The 21,031-nt window shown below is 40.6% G+C and overlaps 1 protein-coding gene across 4 annotated transcripts in view; it reads right to left on the bottom strand.

Moving 5' to 3' along the window:
• The window catches only part of LOC128693649 (glutamate receptor ionotropic, kainate 2), a gene marked incomplete at its 5' end in the record, with an annotated part of 54,241 nt that extends 33,439 nt beyond the window's left edge, over positions 1-20,802 (bottom strand). Inside the window, 5 exon segments of one of the 4 annotated variants that reach the window (XM_070091197.1) lie at positions 9,003-9,118; positions 12,759-12,991; positions 13,287-13,484; positions 17,672-17,809; positions 20,666-20,802. In XM_070091197.1, the coding sequence (XP_069947298.1) occupies positions 9,003-9,118; positions 12,759-12,991; positions 13,287-13,484; positions 17,672-17,809; positions 20,666-20,802 (822 nt within the window). 4 annotated transcript variants of the gene reach the window in all.
• Between the last annotated feature and the right edge of the window lie 229 nt (positions 20,803-21,031).

Here is a 21,031-nt window from a genome sequence, read left to right as displayed (position 1 = left end):
TTGCCCTGAAAGATCATGCAGTTGTCCTGATAGATCATGCAGTTGTCCTGATAGATCATGCAGTTGTCCTGATAGATCATGCTGTTGTCCTGATAGATCATGCAGTTGTCCTGATAGATCATGCAGTTGTCCTGATAGATCATGCAGTTGTCCTGATAGATCATGCAGTTGTCCTGATAGATCATGCAGTTGTCCTGATAGATCATGCTGTTGTCCTGATAGATCATGCAGTTGTCCTGATAGATCATGCAGTTGTCCTGATAGATCATGCTGTTGTCCTGATAGATCATGCTGTTGTCCTGATAAATCATAATGTTGTCCTGATAAATCATAATGTTGTCCTGATAGATCATGCTGTTGTCCTGATAGATCATGCTGTTGTCCTGATAGATCATGCTGTTGTCCTGATAGATCATGCTGTTGTCCTGATAAATCATAATGTTGTCCTGATAAATCATAATGTTGTCCTGATAGATCATAATGTTGTCCTGATAAATCATAATGTTGTCCTGATAGATCATAATGTTGTTCTGATAAATCATAATGTTGTCCTGATAGATCATGCTGCTGTCCTGATAGATCATGCTGTTGTCCTGATAGATCATGCTGTTGTCCTGATAAATCATAATGTTGTCCTGATAAATCATAATGTTGTCCTGATAGATCATAATGTTGTCCTGATAAATCATAATGTTGTCCTGATAGATCATAATGTTGTTCTGATAAATCATAATGTTGTCCTGATAGATCATGCTGCTGTCCTGATAGATCATGCTGTTGTCCTGATAGATCATGCTGTTGTCCTGATAAATCATAATGTTGTCCTGATAAATCATAATGTTGTCCTGATAAATCATAATGTTGTCCTGATAGATCATAATGTTGTCCTGATAGATCATAATGTTGTCCTGATAGATCATGCTGCTGTCCTGATAGATCCTAATGTTATCCTGATAGATCATGCTGTTGTCCTGATAGATCATGCTGTTGTCCTGATAGATCATGCTGCTGTCCTGATAGATCATGCTGCTGTCCTAATAGATCATGCTGCTGTCTTGATAGATTATAATGTCCTGATAGATCATGCTGTTGTCCTGATAGATCATGCTGCTGCCCTGATAGATTATAATGTTGTCCTGATAGATCATAATGTTGTCCTGATAGATTATGCTGTTGTTCTGATAGATCATGATGTTGTCCTGATAGATTATAATGCTGTCCTGATAGATCATGCTGTTGTCCTGATAGATCATAATGCTGTCCTGATAGATCATAATGTTGTCCTGATAGATCATGCTGCTGTCCTGATAGATCATAATGCTGTCCTGATAGGTCATAATGTTGTCCTGATAGATCATAACGTTGTCCTGATAGATCATGCTGCTGTCCTGATAGATTATAATGTTGTCCTGATAGATCATAATGTTGTCCTGATAGATCATAATGTTGTCCTGATAGATCATGCTGCTGTCCTGATAGATCATAATGTTGTCCTGATAGATCATGCTGTTGTCCTGATAGATCATAATGTTGTCCTGATAGATTATAATGCTGTCCTGATAGATCATGCTGCTGTCCTGATAGATCATAATGCTGTCCTGATAGATCATTATGTTGTCCTGATAGATCATAACGTTGTCCTGATAGATCATGCTGCTGTCCTGATAGATTATAATGTTGTCCTGATAGATCATAATGTTGTCCTGATAGATTATAATGTTGTTCTGATAGATCATAATGTTGTCCTGATAGATCATAATGTTGTCCTGATAGACCATAATGTTGTCCTGATAGATCATAATGTTGTCCTGATAGATCATAATGTTGTCCTGATAGATCATAATGTTGTCCTGATAGACCATAATGTTGTCCTGATAGATCATAATGTTGTCCTGATAGATCATAATGTTGTCCTGATAGATCATGCTGTTGTCCTGATAAATCGTACTGTTACACATTATTTACTATGCTTAATTTCCCTTTAAAATTGTACAACCTTCATGGGGTATGTTGTGAGGGGGCTCATGATCCAGGGAATTAGAGCTACGATCCTCTTCCTTGGATCAAACTTAACTATCTCTCATTTCTCAATTGTTTGGCTCTTACTAGTTCAGTACTTCTCAATTATTATTTTTATTATTTTCATTATTATTATTATTACAAAATTTACGAGGGAGTGCTAAACCAGCGGGGCTCATACAGCTCATGGAAAATGGGAGTCAATCAGGTTCGATTCCAGGAAGGGAAGTTCAGGTCCATTTCCTTAAATTAAAAGCATCTTAACGGCGCCAAGGAACCTAGTGGAAGAGTCAAATAATAATAATAATAATAATAATAATAATAATAATAATAATAATAGTAATAAAAAGTTGTAGCAACAGTAGTAGTAATAATAGTAGTAGTAATAATTAAATTATTTAATTAATTACATAATAAAAACTACTACTACTACTACCACTACTACTACTGCTACCACTACTACTACTACTACTACCACCACTACTACTACTACCACTACTACTACCACTACTACTACTACCACTACCACTACTACCACTACTACCACTACTACTACTACTACCACTACTACTACCACTACTGCTACTACTACTTCTACTACTACTACTACTTCTAATAATAATAATGTAATAAAGTTGGTAGAATTACCGACAATATGTAAAGTAAAAGGACACAAGTGCAACTAATGTGACATTTATTGTGGCAACGTTTCGCTCTCCAGGAGCTTTATCAAGCCATTACAAACAATACATGGACACAGAGGGTATATAAAGGCTCAGAGTGAGGTGCAATACTAGTGAGGTACCATTTCGATGTTCACTAGTGGTAGTGGTAGTAGTAGTAGTAGTAGTAGTAGTAGTAGTAGTAGTAGTAGTAGTAGTAGTAGTAGTAGTGATAAAAGTAATACAATATGGTAGAACAATTAATTCGTACATGAGCAAAAGGATATAAAAGCTATTACTTGGGTAACATGAAAATAGGTTGGACAAATATAGACTGGAAAGAGGCAGGTTGTTTCAGTGTTCACTCTCTGTAATGTGCTTTGTGTAGTATAACAGGAGAGACTATGTAATGGCAGGGTTTACTGTTTTCAGGAGGATTCTTGCTAAGACTTCGGAGATGGTGAAGCTGCCGTTGTTTTGTTTAATTGTATTCGAAACAGCGATCAGTGCTGATTCGAGGCACTTTCGTCTGCGGAAATTAGTTTCTTTGATCACTAATTGGGCGTCTCTGAATTTCATGAGATGATTGGTGGAATTTCGGTGTTGTACACAGGCGTTGTTCAAGTTATCGTTCCTACATGCGTAATGCCTCAATGAACACATTTACGCATGTAGGAACGATAACTTGAACAACGCCTGTGTACAACACCGAAATTCCACCAATCATCTCATGAAATTCAGAGACGCCCAATTAGTGATCAAAGAAACTAATTTCCGCAGACGAAAGTGCCTCGAATCAGCACTGATCGCTGTTTCGAATACAATTAAACAAAACAACGGCAGCTTCACCATCTCCGAAGTCTTAGCAAGAATCCTTCTGAAAACAGTAAACCCTGCCATCACATAGTCTCTCCTGTTATACTACACAAAGCACATTACAGAGAGTGAACACTGAAACAACCTGCCTCTTTCCAGTCTATATTTGTCCAACCTGTTTTTATGTTACCCAAGTAATATCTTTTATATCCTTTTACTCATGTACGAATTAATTGTTCTACCATATTGTATTACTTTTGTCACTACCACTACTACTACTATTACTACTACTACCACTACCACTAGTGAACATCGAAATGGTACCTCACTAGTATTGCACCTCACTCTGAGCCTTTATATACCCTCTGTGTCCTCGTATTGTTTGTAATGGCTTGATGAAACTCCTGGAGAGCGAAACGTTGCCACAATAAATGTCACATTAGTTGCACTTGTGTCCTTTTACAATAATAATAATGAAATAATTCAAAGTAAAGGAAATAAATATTCTTGTCATGTCAGTCACCGCCACTGGTGGCACACACTTGGTATGGTGGTAAAGGTGTCACTGCCACTGGTGGCACACACTTGGTATGGTGGTAAAGGTGTCACTGCCACTGGTGGCACACACTTGGTATGGTGGTAAAGGTGTCACTGCCACTGGTGGCACACACTTGGTATGGTGGTAAAGGTGTCACTGCCACTGGTGGCACACACTTGGTATGGTAGTAAAGGTGTCACTGCCACTGGTGGCACACACTTGGTATGGTAGTAAAGGTGTCACTGCCAGTGGTGACACACACTTGGTATGGTGGTAAAGGTGTCACTGCCACTGGTGGCACACACTTGGTATGGTAGTAAAGGTGTCACTGCCACTGGTGGCACACACTTGGTGTGGTGGTAAAGGTGTCACTGCCACTGGTGGCACACACTTGGTGTGGTGGTAAAGGTGTCACTGCCACTGGTGGCACACACTTGGTATGGTGGTAAAGGTGTCACTGACACTGGTGGCACACACTTGGTATGGTGGTAAAGGTGTCACTGACACTGGTGGCACACACTTGGTATGGTGGTAAAGGTGTCACTGCCACTGGTGGCACACACTTGATATGGTGGTAAAGGTGTCACTGCCACTGGTGGCACACACAGGTATGGTGGTAAAGGTGTCACTGCCACTGGTGGCACACACTTGGTATGGTAGTAAAGGTGTCACTGCCACTGGTGGCACACACTTGGTATGGTGGTAAAGGTGTCACTGCCACTGGTGGCACACACTTGGTATGGTAGTAAAGGTGCCACTGGTAGCACACACTTGGTATGGTAGTAAAGGTGTCACTGCCACTGGTAGCACACACTTGGTATGGTAGTAAAGGTGTCACTGCCACTGGTGGCACACACTTGGTATGGTGGTAAAGGTGTCACTGCCACTGGTGGCACACACTTGGTGTGGTAGTAAAGGTGTCACTGTCACTGATGGCACACACTTGGTATGGTGGTAAAGGTGTCACTGCCACTGGTGGCACACACATGGTAAGGTGGTAAAGGTGTCACTGCCACTGTTGGCACACACTTGGTATGGTGGTAAAGGTGTCACTGCCACTGTTGGCACACACTTGGTATGGTGGTAAAGGTGTCACTGCCACTGGTGGTACACACTTGGTATGGTAGTAAAGGTGTCACTGCCACTGGTGGCACACACATGGTATGGTGGTAAAGGTGTCACTGCCACTGGTGGCACACACTTGGTATGGTGGTAAAGGTGTCACTGCCACTGGTGGCGCACACTTGGTATTGGTTGTAAAGGTGTCACTGCCACTGGTGGCACACACTTGGTATTGGTTGTAAAGGTGTCACTGCCACTGGTGGCACACACTTGGTATTGGTTGTAAAGGTGTCACTGCCACTGGTGGCACACACTTGGTATTGGTTGTAAAGGTGTCACTGCCACTGGTGGCACACACTTGGTATTGGTTGTAAAGGTGTCACTGCCACTGGTGGCACACACTTGGTATTGGTTGTAAAGGTGTCACTGCCACTGGTGGCACACACTTGGTATTGGTTGTAAAGGTGTCACTGCCACTGGTGGCACACACTTGGTATGGTGGTAAAGGTGTCACTGCCTCTGGTGGCACACACTTGCTAAGGTGGTAAAGGTGTCACTGCCATTGGTGGCACACACTTGGTATGGTGTTAAAGGTGTCACTGCCACTGGTGGCACACACTTGCTAAGGTGGTAAGGTGTCACTGCCACTGGTGGCACACACTTGCTATGGTGATAAAGGTGTCACTGCCACTGGTGGCACACACTTGCTAAGGTGGTAAGGTGTCACTGACACTGGTGGCACACACTTGCTAAGGTGGTTAAGGTGCCTCTGCCGTCAATTATTATTTCTTATTCAGGTTTGTTCCCGAAGGGAATGGTAGCAGCTCCAATTCCCTGGATCAAGAACCCCCTCACCCACCAAGACGGAGGTACCCTCGTTGAAGTGAATGGCTGTTTTGTGTGAATAAACTTGAATAAACCTAAAGGTTAAATTAAGGTTTATTCGTTTGTTTTACGGTGAACGAGTTTCAACACTATTGGTCTGTGAATCCTCCGCTTATATATCTCTCTCTATATAAAGAATAATATTTTTAATTACATTCAAATTATTAATCTAACATTTATGTTTTATCTTAAGTGATATTTCTGACCTCTACATAGTAGCTTTTATCATCGCACGGAGGTAAAGGAAACATTAGGTGGTGCTTGAGAAATCTAGGTGCAGTAGAATGATTCAAGAATAACATCAGTTTGTTAAGGTTGTGTTTAACTTATAGTTGGGTTATATACACTGAAGGGGTACCTTTATTTTTCTTCCTTTGGGGGAGGATGTTTAGTGCGAGTTTAGTCTCTGAATCTAAGTGTAATCCTTGAAAAGCAATGTTAAGTGATAGTGAGTAGGCTTTTAACCGCTTAAAATTCAGCGATACGAGCATTATATATAACAGTTGTTTGCTATATCACATTCAAAGTCTAAACTCACTGAAGGTAGAGTGAAAGGTTGATAAAAATTTGGTGTTAGTAGTAGGATACTTATTGTTCACTAGCAATGGTGGGAGAGTTTACTTATGTTAGCAGTAGTACAACACTAAAAGAGGTTCCTCTTACTTTACACTGCCCCCCTCCCTTTTTGTGCTTCCACCAGCGCGTCCTCAGAGCCTGCAGTTTGCCTCCCTCTTGCAGGCTCAGTATTGCCCCAGAGATGGCGTTCGTGAAGGGTGAGCCTGTGTAAGCAACTCATCTATAAAAAAATATTGATCCAAATATGGGTCATCGGGAGATATCGACCCCTTTAGGAAAACAATTGGTTAAAAGGATGCTGTTTCTAAGACAGGTAAGGACAATTAATCTACCATATATTATGTAAATTTTAGCAAAGATTGCTACTTTATATTTGATGCAAAACTTACAAGCTGGCATATTAAAAAAAAAAAAAACGCATAACTTTAGTCAACTGTTTTCCATTACGGAGGGGAAGTGAATCTTCAGGTGACCCAAAAATATTAATAGGAGAGAGTCCCGTGTTACACGGCGAGGCCTGTGGATGAATGAAAATAATCAGTATCAACATTCTAAATCCAGGCAGCGAAGGAAGACAAGTGCAGAGAAAAGTTTGAAAAAATGCTATAAAGCTGCGGGAGATAAAGTCTATATAGATCAGTTCTAGACGAGAGCACAGAACACTAGCGCAAGCTTGGAGGGGAAAGCTATCAGAGACGGGGGAGGGGCATAAACTGTGACAGCTGGTAGAAAAACGTATCAGCCGGGTGGACTGCAGGCCATAGAGGCTAAACAAAACAAGCTAGGGAACCTAGTCCTGAGTTCTCATGCAGGCAAGCAGATGGCAATGCTCGGAGTGTCGAAATAATATTTGAAGACTCGTCATAAAACGTAAACAAAATAGCTGTCAGCGAAGGGGTTGCTGGAAGAGGCAGCGCACCGTCATATGGACAAAACGACACACGAAACAGAACACTTGTGATACATGATACCCACAAGTTGTGGAAAAGGACATGTGTGCAAGCACTTCAGACACTGCTGTAGGGAATGGTTCCCTCCTGGGACCTCGTTCATTCCAACGTTTAAGGACAGAGATACTTTTCTTAATAAGATATTTCAAGTGCCTGCAAGCATGTCCATCTCCTCAGAGATAATACTTCATTATTACGACGTTCGCTCAAATTATGAAGTTTTATCGAGTTTCTTTTAGTCTTTCCCGACCCGAGATCTTACCCCACGACCTTGAGCGAGATGTTCTAATATAATCTTACGCTGTTTCGTGCGTCTTGTCATCCAGCAATAGAAGTTATATGATTCCCGAACTGATGGTGTGATTGACTTACGGATATATACAATAACCACGATAGCAGTTTGGCAGCCTAGGAATCGTGATGAGCTTGATGAGGATGAGGAATCTGTGAGGCAGTAATGTAATGTGGTAAGGGGAGATTGTGGGCATGGGGCAAGGTTATAGGGCGTGGGAACTGTTGAGTGGGAGAACCTGTGAGCATGGGTGAAGCTTATAGAGGGAGAGATTATAGGTACGTGGAAAACAAATTGTGGGAAAAAAGGATATAGGGACGCGGAAAGATTATGGATGACGGGGAGGGGAAGGTCATGGAGAACTAGGAAATGGTTATACGAGTGTAAGAAAATTTTATAGAACTAGAGAAACTTTTATGGAGAAGCGGAGAAAATGTTATAGGGACGTGGGAAAAAGTTATGGGGGGCGTGTTGAAAGAGGTTATATAGCATGGAATAAGGTTATATAGCACAGAAAAAGGTTATATAGCATGGAAAAAGGTTATATAGCATGGAAAAAGGTTATGTAGCATGGAAAAAGGGTTATATAGCATGGAAAAAGGTTATATAGCATGGAAAAAGGTTATGTAGCATGGAAAAAAGGTTATATAGCATGGAAAAAGGTTATATAGCATGGAAAAAGGTTATATAGCATGGAAAAAGGTTATATAGCATGGAAAAAGGTTATACAGCATGAAAAAAGGTTATATAGCATGGAAAAAGGTTATATAGCATGGAAAAAGGTTATATAGCATGGAAAAAGGTTATACAGCATGAAAAAAGGTTATATAGCATGGAAAAAGGTTATATAGCATGGGAAAAGGTTATATAGCATGAAAAAAGGTTATACAGCATGAAAAAAGGTTATATAGCATGGAAAAAGGTTATATAGCATGGGAAAAGGTTATATAGCATGAAAAAAGGTTATACAGCATGAAAAAAGGTTATATAGCATGGAGAAAGGATACATATCATGGAGAACGATTACAGGGACACGGGAAAACATTACACAGCGTGGGAAGGTTACACAGCATTTGGAAAAGGTTACATAGCGTGGGAGAAAAAGTTACAAGGGTGTGGGGGGGGAAGGGTTAATAGGAAAGTGGGGTGGAGAGAGAGGAAAGGGGGGGGGGAGGTGTGGGCGTGGAGGCCTTGAGTGTTACCTGGCAGGTGCCCCCACCCCGTTTCTCCTTCCACCACTTGCGTTTGAGAGCGTGTAGTCTGCCAATCTCCTGCAGCTTGAGTACAGCAGAGTTGAGTAGCGTGCGGTAGGGGGATCCTGGTGTGTGTTTGTGTGTGCGGTGGGGGGCGCAGCGCCCAGCATTATAACACACACAAGTTAGAGATAAAATAATTACGGTTGAGAAACCAACCCACCTCTTGGGTGCGTTGATTTAATCGGAGGGGAAAAAGCGCTAAATCCGAAAGGGCAAGCATTCAGGTTTGATCTAAGGAAGGGGAGGACAAGTCCGGTTCCTTGGATCCTTGGGTGAAGGATTCTCTTCCTTATTATTCTCCTATACCAAACTTGACCATAAAATTTTATATATATACTGTCATTTATTACAATAAAATAATAAGCATTTTAATACTAGTTTCTCCTACTCAGTTCTTTTGACTGATTGATATAACTATTTTGCACATTGATCAGCATGCAGTATTATAATTGATGACTTATATATTTTTAAATTTATTGTATATATATATATATATATATATATATATATATATATATATATATATATATATATATATATATATATTATACAGCAGGTCCTCGAATAACGTCGTTTCGTTATAACGTTGTTGAGAAAAATAAACTCAAGAAGTATACAATAATCATACTAATGCACGACAATAAACGACGCTGTACGAAAGCGCTCTGCGCGTCCGTCATATTTGTTATTGTTTGTTTTTGAACTGCCTGGTGGTATGTGGCACTCCTTGCAATTTTTGTTTTGCAGACATTTACCTCTTGATTTAACCTTGTTGTAATGAGTACTAAAGGTGCACAGTGCACCCAAGAAGTCTTTGGGCACAAAAAAACAGAAAAAGCTTGAGTTGGACAGCGAGGTGTGGTTTCGTTATACATCGTTTCGCTTAAAGTCGCAGTTTCCAAGAAGCTATCAACAACGTTAAGTGAGGACTTACTGTGTGAGAGATATATATATATATATATATATATATATATATATATATATATATATATATATATATATATATATATATTAATGTCGTGCCGAATACGTAAAACTTCCGATTTTGACTTAAATAACAAAACTCTTCCTGCCGAATATGGCAAGCGAAAATTTGTTTACGCAATAATTTATCAAAAATCATTTATTTATTATTAAAGATTAGCCGGTATTCTCCCGGCCCGGGCCTTTTCCAAGTGGTGGCCCGGCCTTGGCTCCCTCTTTAGGGAGTATCTGAGACCTAAGTCTCCCATGGGAGGAGGCACAAGTACCTCCTCATCTTTGGGACCAACTGTCCCCAGGCCTAGCCACAAGCTAGGCCTCTCTGGTCTGCCATCCCCGCCCCAAGGGGGCAAATGGGAATGACAGTCTTATGAGCTAAAGGCTCGGGCTCTGGCACCTACCCTACCCTAGAAGGGCTGGGCATGGTGTCGATGCAAAAATCATTCTGAACCTAACGAAAAAAATATATTTAGTTTTGCTTGTTCATTAAATTATTGTAAACTTATCTAAAATATATTTAGTTGGATTAGGCTAAACTAAATTCCGCTTGTTATAATAAGATAAGTTTTCTAAGGGTTTTTTTGGTAAAAAATTATTAATTTTTTCATTAACATAAATGAAAAAAAATATATATTTAAACGTGTAAGAGAAAATTTTAGAAAGGACTTAATTTTAAACGAGTTGTTGCTAACTGATTAATTTGATCTATTCGGCACGACATTATATATATATATATATATATATATATATATATATATATATATATATATATATATATATATATATATATATATATATATATATATATGTCGTGCCGAATAGGCAGAACTTGCGATCTTGGCTTAAATAGCAACGCTCATCTTGCCATATAGGACAAGTGAAAATTTGTGTATGCAATAATTTCGCCAAAATCATTTTGAACCTAGCGAAAAAAATATATTTCACTGTGTTTGTTTAGTATTAAATTATTGTAAACAAATCTAAAATATATTTAGTTGGGTTAGGCTAAAATAAATTGTTCTTGTTATAATGCTAGGTAAGTTTTCTAAGTTCTTTTTGGTGCAAAATTATAAATTTTTACATCAACATTAATGAAAAAAATATATCTTTAAACGTATAAGAGAAAATTTTAGAAAGTATTTAATTTTAAATGAGTTCTTGCTAATTGACCAGTTTTACATATTCGGCACGACACACACACACACACACACACATATATATATATATATATATATATATATATATATATATATATATATATATATATATATATATATATATATATATATATATATATATATTTATATATTTATATATATATATGTAAGGCTTTCTTTATTTAAGAGAATAAAATATTCTGTGTAGTGGTGTACAGATGACACACGGCCATAATGACCTTCATGCAGTCGATAGGCTTTAAACCTAACCATCCAACCACCCATGAGGCCAGAAGGATGAATGAACATTAGAAACAAAAGTAGTAGCGGAATAACTTGAGAAGAAAACCGAAAGGGGCCCAATGAATACTAATTTTAATAATAATATTAATCATAATTATATTAATAATATTCATTGACCATATTAATCAGCATATTTTTTTCTGGGTATAATTCATGAATGGTCAATCAACTGATGTGCTCTGAAAAATAGTTCTTAGATTTATCAATTACGCTCATTAGAGGGGAAATAAATGCTGTGATGAAGCTCTAGTCATGCAGAAAGCTGAGGTTTTGTGAGACAAGATTCAGTTGAGGAGAAAGATAAATAGGATCGAAGACGAGATACTATCTATTTTAAGCGAAGGTATGTGGAAAATCTGAGCATATACGTGAAATACACTCTATTTTTTTTTTATTTTACCTCACAGGCCGTTTCCCATAATAACCCAAAGAAGGAAACACATTCACCATCACTCATTCAATAGCTGTCTTGTCAGAACTGTGTATCAAGGTAGAGTGATTAAAAGAAGGAAATACATTCACAATCATTCATTTAATGGTTAGTTTGAGAGACGTTCGAGGTCATCACAGTACCAACGACTCTCCAGACTGCCACATCTGTGCCAATTTCTAAAAGGTAAGAAGAAAAATTTGTTGTCTTGTAATCTATTATAAATAAATGAACGTTTCAGAAGGGAGTTTTCCAGCGGTGTCACCCCCACAGTGGTGTCACCCCCACAGTGGTGTCACCCCCACAGTGGTGTCACCCCCACAGTGGTGTCACCCCCACAGTGGTGTCACCCCCACAGTGGTGTCACCCCCACAGTGGTGTCACCCCCACAGTGGTGTCACCCCCACAGTGGTGTCACCCCCACAGTGGTGTCACCCCCACAGTGGTGTCACCCCCACAGTGGTGTCACCCTCACAGTGGTGTCACCCTCACAGTGGTGTCACCCTCACCCTGGTGATGGTGAGCTGCTTTGTCAGTACAAATCCATTAAAAATTCTCCTGATGCAGGTCTTAAGTCATATGACGATTAGCTTAATAGAGCTTGTGGTCATGTGACCGTGACCTTCCGCTGTCTTACAGAACCCCCCCCCCCCACCCCACCCCTTGCCTGTGGTCACAGGCGTCTGGGGATTACTTTTCAAGTGAATATCTCAGTAAAATGATAGATAGATGTACTAGATTACGACAGAACAAAAATTAGACGTTAGATGTTAGGGTACATTTTCCTCCCAAAATCAAAACAAGAAAGTCGAGTCGTTTTCTTGGTCTCACCTGGAGGGAGTGCGATGCCATAGCTCTTGGAGTCGAGTGGTCCGCCAACTTGCGTAAGATCACAGTACCTCTCCGTGATGTACTCTATACTGGAGGACTCCATCATGAAGGCGTACTGCCCGTCACCCTTCTGAACTCTCTTCACTCCCTCCTCGTTAGATTTGGTGTAAACCGATGGATTTTGAGACTCCATAAAGCTGAACATTCTCTGGTAAGTTGGCATCTTGGAATTACTGAAAAGAAATATAAAGAGATATGGAGCTGCTTCGAAGCGAACAGAGTTTTCTCAGCGATGCCAGCAGGTTAGTACGCACGCGCACGCGCACGCACACGCACACGCACACACACACACACACACACACACACACACACACACACACACACACACACGCACACACACCACGTTTAAACGTCTATCTATTGTGCCTTTGACAAATGATAGCTAACGCTCTACATTGCACAAGAGTGAGCATCAACTTCGCAACACATTCATCGTTCAAGAAAACTAAATTGAAAATTCATATTTACGCGAAAAAATCCCAGGTAGAGCCCCCGTAGAGGGAGCCATACTTGATCCTGGTCTGCTTGGCCAGGTCCTCGGCCGACTCTATGGGCGACTCCATGCGCTCCACGGTGAGGAATGCGGCCAGGTTGGCAGTGTAGGAGGAGATCATGATGAGTGTGAAGAACCACCAGATACCAGCCACGATGCGGGTGGACACGGCCCTGCAGCAGAGTGGCCAAGGGGAAGGGAAGTGATGGGGAGTGAAGGGGTGAAGGGGAGTGTAGGGAAGGGGAGTGTAGGGAAGGGGAGTGTAGGGAAGGGGAGTGAAGGAGAATGAAAGGAAGGGGAGGGAAGGGAAGAGAAAGGGAGTGAAAGGAAAGGGGAGTGAGGAAGAGTAAAGAGAAGGGAAGTGAAAGGGAAGGAGAGTGAAGAGAAGCGGAGTAAAGGGAAGGGGAGTGAAGGGAATGAGTAGTGACGGGGAAGAGTAGTGATGGAAGGTGGTGAAGCGAATGGACAGTGACGGGTAAGTATGTAGGGGAAGATGGTGACGAGGAAGGAGGGATAAAGAAAGAGTTGAGATGGGGAAAGGTGTAAATGAGGGAGTAAGGATTAAAGAGAGAGAGAGAGGAGAGAGAGACAGACAGACAGACAGAGACAGATAGCATTTAATGAAAGATGGAATTAAATTAGAAGACAAGTGAGAAAGATCATCAGATTAAATAACAAGACAGAGACATAGAGAGTATAAAAAACAATATTAATACAGCCAAGGAAATTTAACGAGAAAGAAAATCAGGAAAAAATCAGATGTGTATAATGTATTGTGTGAGAGAGTAGAAATAAAAAAAAATAAGGGAGATAAGCATCACCATAGTGGTTAGGAAAAATATAAATCAGAGCAGATAAAAAAAAGTGTGAAAGGTTAAGGAAAGGAAAATGTTGCGGGAATTAAGGAAAGTCGTGAAGGAGTGAAAAGAGGAAATAACAGAAGAGCGATTAATAATTTGTAAAATTTTCCTCGCGTACATTATCCATTACAAATATATTAGTTTTTCCGTATATTTTCATTTAAATTATATTTTTTATTATTACGAGAAATTTCATTTTTAATATCCTGATTATAGTTATCAAGAGAATGAAAAACAAAGGGACACTTATCTATAACAGGTACTAACATGCAACACTATACTAACACACCATCGACCTACACTACAACACACCACCACCAACATTTACAACACCTAAGTGAATTTCAACACCAACACACAAGTAAATTTTAGACCATCACTTACAACACTAACATGAATCTTTCAGGCAGCCCCTCACCCTCTTACTCTGACATGCAAGGCTCTCTCACCACTTCTGTTCTGTGATGTATTTATTAAAAGGATTTTTTTCCATTATAAATTACTGTTTGTGGATTTAAAGAATTTAACTTCATATTCATGTTTTTTGGATACACAAGTCTCTAGAACGCGAGTGAAAATATAAAATTTCCCCAAATAATCATGTTCTTGCGTATTATTGTTTTGAAAGTACCATGCAATTATTGATATCAGTGGGAGCGTCTGAGGCATGCTGTTCAGATCTGCCTAATACGGTGTTTAGGGCAGCGAAATCTAGAAAGAAGCACTGGTGTTAGGATCAGTAGGGTTTAGGTTCTGGCGACCTAATAGGTTTTGGGGTTGTGGGATCTAGACAGGCCTTCTGGTGACCTACGTCATTCATTATGTCTTCTCACGTTGCCTGCCTGGGTTAAGGGAAGAACTACTGTAATATAGAGTAAGGAGCCACTGGGTGACGAGTCCGAGGTTGTGGCACACTGGGGACCAGGATGCACGAGCAACAAACAAGCAAGCAGGCGAGGAACACATTCTTGCTTACGGAGGAACTTGTTACCAGGGAAAGGGTTCTGCTGGAGGACTCAGTTCTTGGGAATACAAATACAGAGGCCAGTGGAAGAGTATGCTTTTTAGAGAGGCTTTTTCTGAAAGGTAAACACGATTGTTGGCCAATAGAAGAACTTATTTTCGTATAAAGGATTCGCTTGAGAGGGAAACAATTGCCGGAGATATAAACAGCGAAGACAAAGGCCGTCAGAGAATGTAGGACATCTAGTATGTAGAGAGTGAAGCAAGATGTTGCTGGGGACACTTAAATTATCCTTGTGGGAGCGCACTGTTAGGTAAGAGTTGTACTTAACAGAGGAAGGTTTATGCCACATAGGCTACGTTAGATATATTTTACTCTGAATGTTTGCGTCCAGGTAGCATGAGAGTTTGGAACAAAATTATAATGAAAATATTCAAACCGGACAACACGTTCTTTATCAGGTTCAGTTGTATGTAGTTCCCAGGTGAAGAAGGAAATGTACATAAATTCCCGAGTGAAATAAAGCATTTTTCTGATAGACAACTTTTAACTTGTATAAGGAAACGTTCTGTCATGGAGGACCTATCGTGGTTTGCTCAACACAACACTACTTTTTTTCAAATATTTTCTTCTGATACATTTAATTTAAGGTTGGTAATGAACCTAACTGAAGTTTTTACATGTATCGGCATAAGTGTTTTCTCATTCACACACATACACACACACACACACACACACACACACACACACACACACACACACACACACACACTTCAAACTAAGTTTCCATTTTCGAAATTTATTGTTGTGACTAAGAACGAATTGTTCCGCATAGTTTTATTCTCTACTAAGAATTTTTTTTTTAAATCTCAAGGAGCAAGTATTGAGGTGAACTATTTTAATACGAATCTCGAGATACTGTATGATGGAATATATAAGTTGGTAGACTTAGCCCAGTGGTTTACGCGCTGGCCTGGAATTTTACGACTCACTTGCCGCGAGTTCAATCCCCAAACCGTACCGTGGTTTGTTCACTAGTTAAGATGTGTTGTAGTTTCCACTACTCCCTACACTAATATCTAGTAACCACTAGTATCTAATGCTCACTAGAATCTAATGATCACTAGCAACTGGTTTCCACTAATGTCCGGTAACCATTAAGGATACTGCAAAATAAACTAATTCGTGAAAAAAATGTATTTTTCTGTTTTGAAGCTTCCCAAGCCTAGCGCCTGCAAGGTTACGTGAGGCTTACTTGGGCTGCTGCTCTGTGCCTTGCTGTAGTAGGCTGCCCATTGTAAACCAGAGAGAATTGAAGAGATTATACTGATTTTCCCTAGTTCTGTCTTCCTCTTGTCTGCACGGATAGGATTCGATCCATTCATAGGGACTTAACCTGTGGAGTAAGGGGGACAGAGTCGGACACATGGTAGACAACACTAAACGCAAAACATACGGTAGGGAAGATGTTCAAGTATTTTTTTCCCACTTCAAGAGAGGTGCTCTGATGTCGGTGAACGGCTCTCGAAGTGAGGAATGGACGGCACCCTTGAATCTAGCTTGATATCCTTCCATTCCTAAAGATGCTGAATGAATCATAATGGTTTAGCGCATCCCACATGCCTTCGGTTTTCTGCATCAGTGAAATTACAGAATATTTACACGAAAATCTTCCCTCTGGGGCGTAAGCATTTAGGAGAGGAAGCAGATGCAAGCAACTCCAGCCAGACAAAAACATATACATGGTACAGTATTCCTGAGAACATTCACCCATTATACAGTGTTTCGGAGAACCCACACATATGGTATTGTTCCGGAAAAGCACACACATTGTGCAGTGCTTCAACCTACACACACCGTAAAGTGTTCCAAGGAACCTACACACACTGTACAGTGTTGCTGATGACGGTCTCAGTGACCCCTCAGAGTAAGTGATGGATTGGTCTTTTGATCCCTTGGACTTAGTGTATTAGTGGCTGGCTGGCTGACTGACTGACTACTGCGTCAGCTGTTGACCTGGCTGAGTGACTAAGGCTTGGTCGAACCGATACAGTTGCTTATGGATCAGAGTATCGGAAAATGGAATACATTCTCTGGACATAAATTTCCCAACGCCAGGTGGTAAACCTGACAAAACAATGGCGGTAAACCAATAATAGCAGTATTGTGCGTGTCAGTGTCAGGGTTGTCAATCTGTTATTCAAGTAGCTTGCAAAGATTCTTCTTCGAACACAGGGAAATGTTTTAGAAATTTTAAGGGAATGCAAGGGAGGGGGAAAGGGGTACATTCAAAGCTTATGAATGGGGGGATTTGTCACTCTTAATGCTAACTCTGGGAACTAGATTTAACAGTGTGAAATATTTATAAGTTCCAACGAGCAAGCATTGCTGATAAGCCTCCAAATTAAACAAAAGAGAATACATGAAAAGCAATCCGACACCAAACTAAACACTGGAGTTATCATCCAGGTAAGGGTAAAAACAATTATTATTTCTAACACATTTTATCATTCTCTTCTTCTTGTCTCCTCCTTACTTCGGCAGGAGATCTCCTCCCTGTTGCATTAGGGAACCGATGCAGAACCAGAGGCAGTTGAGGAGAGAAAATTCATTGTCGAGTTTGTCTGGGGACTGGTCGCACGGGTGTGGGTTGGACCACTCGTAGGGCGAGAACCTGTCAGGATAACGTCAGGCGGGGCAGCTGACTAGTGGCCGGTGTATATTTGAAGTCTCACACTGTTGCTATATAGCCTTAGCCTACCTACTACTGTAGTCTTAGTAGTCTCCTGCTTCAAAGGCTCATCTCAGTAGCTTTATTATGCTTACCGAGGCCCCTTAACATGTCTTAGGCTATTATGTAGACCCTATACTGGTTAATATACCTGCCAAGGCCTATCTCAGAAACCATGCGCTACCATCTAAGGTAATCCTCATTAATATTTTTATATAGTGTTAAATTCTTCCGGGTCAGTCAGCGCAAGGAGTGTTGAAGGCTCGATCCTCCATCCGTTAATCGCGAGTCAGACATACTGGCTAATTATACACCTTTACCTCATATTCTAGCTGGATTTTACTGCCATGGATGATACTGACACCGATAGTACTGATATGGATGATACTGACACTGATGATACTGACATGGATGGTACTGATGTGAATGACACTGACATGGGTGATACTGACACCGATGATACTGATGATACTGACATGGGTGATACTGACATGGGTGATACTGACATGGGTGATACTGACATGCATGTTACTGACATGCATGATACTGACATGCATGATACTGACATGCATGATACTGACATGCATGATACTGACATACGTGATACTGACATGCATGATACTGACATGGGTGATACTGACATGGATGGTACTGACACGGATACTGACATGCATGATACTGACATGGGTGATACTGACATGCATGATACTGACATGGGTGATACTGACATGCATAATACTGACATGGGTGATACTGACATGGATGTTACTGACATGCATGATACTGACATGCATGATACTGACATGGGTGATACTGATATGGATGATACTGATATGGATGATACTGACATGCATGATGCTGACATGGGTGATACTGACATGGGTGATACTGACATGGGTGATACTGACATGCATGATACTGACATGCATGATACTGACATGCATGATGCTGACATGGGTGATACTGACATGGGTGATACTGACATGCATGATACTGACATGCATGATACTGACATGGATGATACTAACATGGATGATACTAACATGGATGATACTAACATGGATGATACTAACATGGATGATACTAACATGGATGATACTAACATGGATGGTACTGACATAGGTGATACTGACATGCATGATACTGACATGCATGATACTGACATGCATGATGCTGACATGGGTGATACTGACATGGGTGATACTGACATGCATGATACTGACATGGGTGATACTGACGTGGGTGATACTGACATGGATGATATTAACATGGATGATACTGGCATGCATGATATTGACATGCATGATAATGACATGGATGATACTAACATGGATGATACTAACATGGATGATACTAACATGGATGATACTAACATGGATGATACTAACATGGATGATACTAACATGGATGATACTAACATGAATGGTACTGACATAGGTGATACTGACATGTATGATAATGACATGGATAATACAACCTAACATGCACAGAGAAGCTCTTCTCAGAATGATTAGTATTCTAAGGCTGAAATAATTAATAACTTGGTTAGTAATATTATACAGGAAGCAACGAAAATAACTTTCTTAAAATGTATTTTGACAATATTTCATGCATTTTTACATAGTTATACATACATGTGTAAATTCATACATCAGAACACTCAAGCAGTATAATTTCTCAGAATGTATCATATTTATGTTTGACGGGATCGTCATTGTATATAATTAAAATAAATAACACACCGGCCGTCTCCCACCGAGGGATGGTAACCTGAGAAAGAGAAAACACTTTCCTCGTCATTCAGTCAGTTACTGCGTAGCCAGAAGCGTGCCGACATCCCACTTCAGATGAATCTCCGATAGCCCTTGCATAAAAATAATGTACATAAAAAATATACATTAAATGTGTATTTTAATGACCACATTGCTGCATACAATTGTATACAAATATACAACACTACCAGGACGTCAACTTTTGTAGGTGTACGACTCAGATACGAACACTAAACACACATACACACACACGCAAACACGCACACACATACAAACACGACAGAGACAGGATGTTCTAGAGATGGGACACAGAAACAAGGGGTCACAATTGGAAGCTGAAGACTCAGATGAGTCAAAGGGATGTTAGGAAGTATTTCTTCAGCTACAGAGTTGTTAGGAAGTGGAATAGTCTGGCAAGCGATGTAGTGGAGGCAGGAACCATACATAGTTTTAAGACGAGGTATGATAAAGCTCATGGAGCAGTTAGAGGGAGGACCCAGTAGTGAAGAGGCGGGGCCAGGAGCTGAGTCTCGACCCCTGCAACCACAATTAGGCGAGTACAATTAGGTGAGTATACGTACACACACACACACACACAACTTTACACTACATAACTTCGCAGGCATAATCACACTCACTGTCGCACATACCTAAAACTACACGTTATGAAACCCACTCACAATAATAAACACTACGCTCACATATTCTCTAGAACGCGGCACATACACGAACACACCTGCAAACATAAAAACAATACACACAATAGTATACACAACACCAAGCACACACACACTTAACCCTCCTTCCAGTGCGCCAATACAGCACCAAGCACGCACACTTATCCCTTCTACATTGCACCAATATAACACCAAACACACACACTTATCCCTTCTGCAGTGGACCAATGCAACACCGAGCACACACACTTATCCCTTCTACAGTGCACCAATACAACACCAAGCACACACACCTGACTTCTTCCAGTGCACCTACACAACATACCATTAAAAAAAATGAATTTTCTGACCTTGCCAACACGAAGAGGAGTAGAGAGATAGCAAGGTAGGCTGTAGCCATGTAGAGCCAGACGTCCAGTGACAGCGGCGACAGAAAGCTGAACAGGTTGGGAGGCTTCTTTGTCGGCTTTCGGTATAGTATAGTGATACCTGTGATGGAGGAACAAAATACAACGCTTATCGCAATGACGAACTTGTGGTAATCTTGTCTTCGTCAGGAAAAATCTCTCCTGACGAGGGGACTTAGCTATATAATGACTAGTTCAGCCCCACGCATCCGCTGACTTACCCGAGCCAGTGGCGGACCTATATTTTTGGAGCCCTGAAGCTTGAGCTGTTATGGGGACCCCTTCGCGATCCTTTCTCATACATTAGAT

This window comes from Cherax quadricarinatus, chromosome 34, assembly GCF_038502225.1.
Source record: "Cherax quadricarinatus isolate ZL_2023a chromosome 34, ASM3850222v1, whole genome shotgun sequence".
NCBI lineage: Eukaryota > Metazoa > Arthropoda > Malacostraca > Decapoda > Parastacidae > Cherax > Cherax quadricarinatus.
The sequence above is the reverse complement of the archived record's forward strand: the minus strand, read 5'-3'. Positions and strand labels throughout refer to the sequence as shown.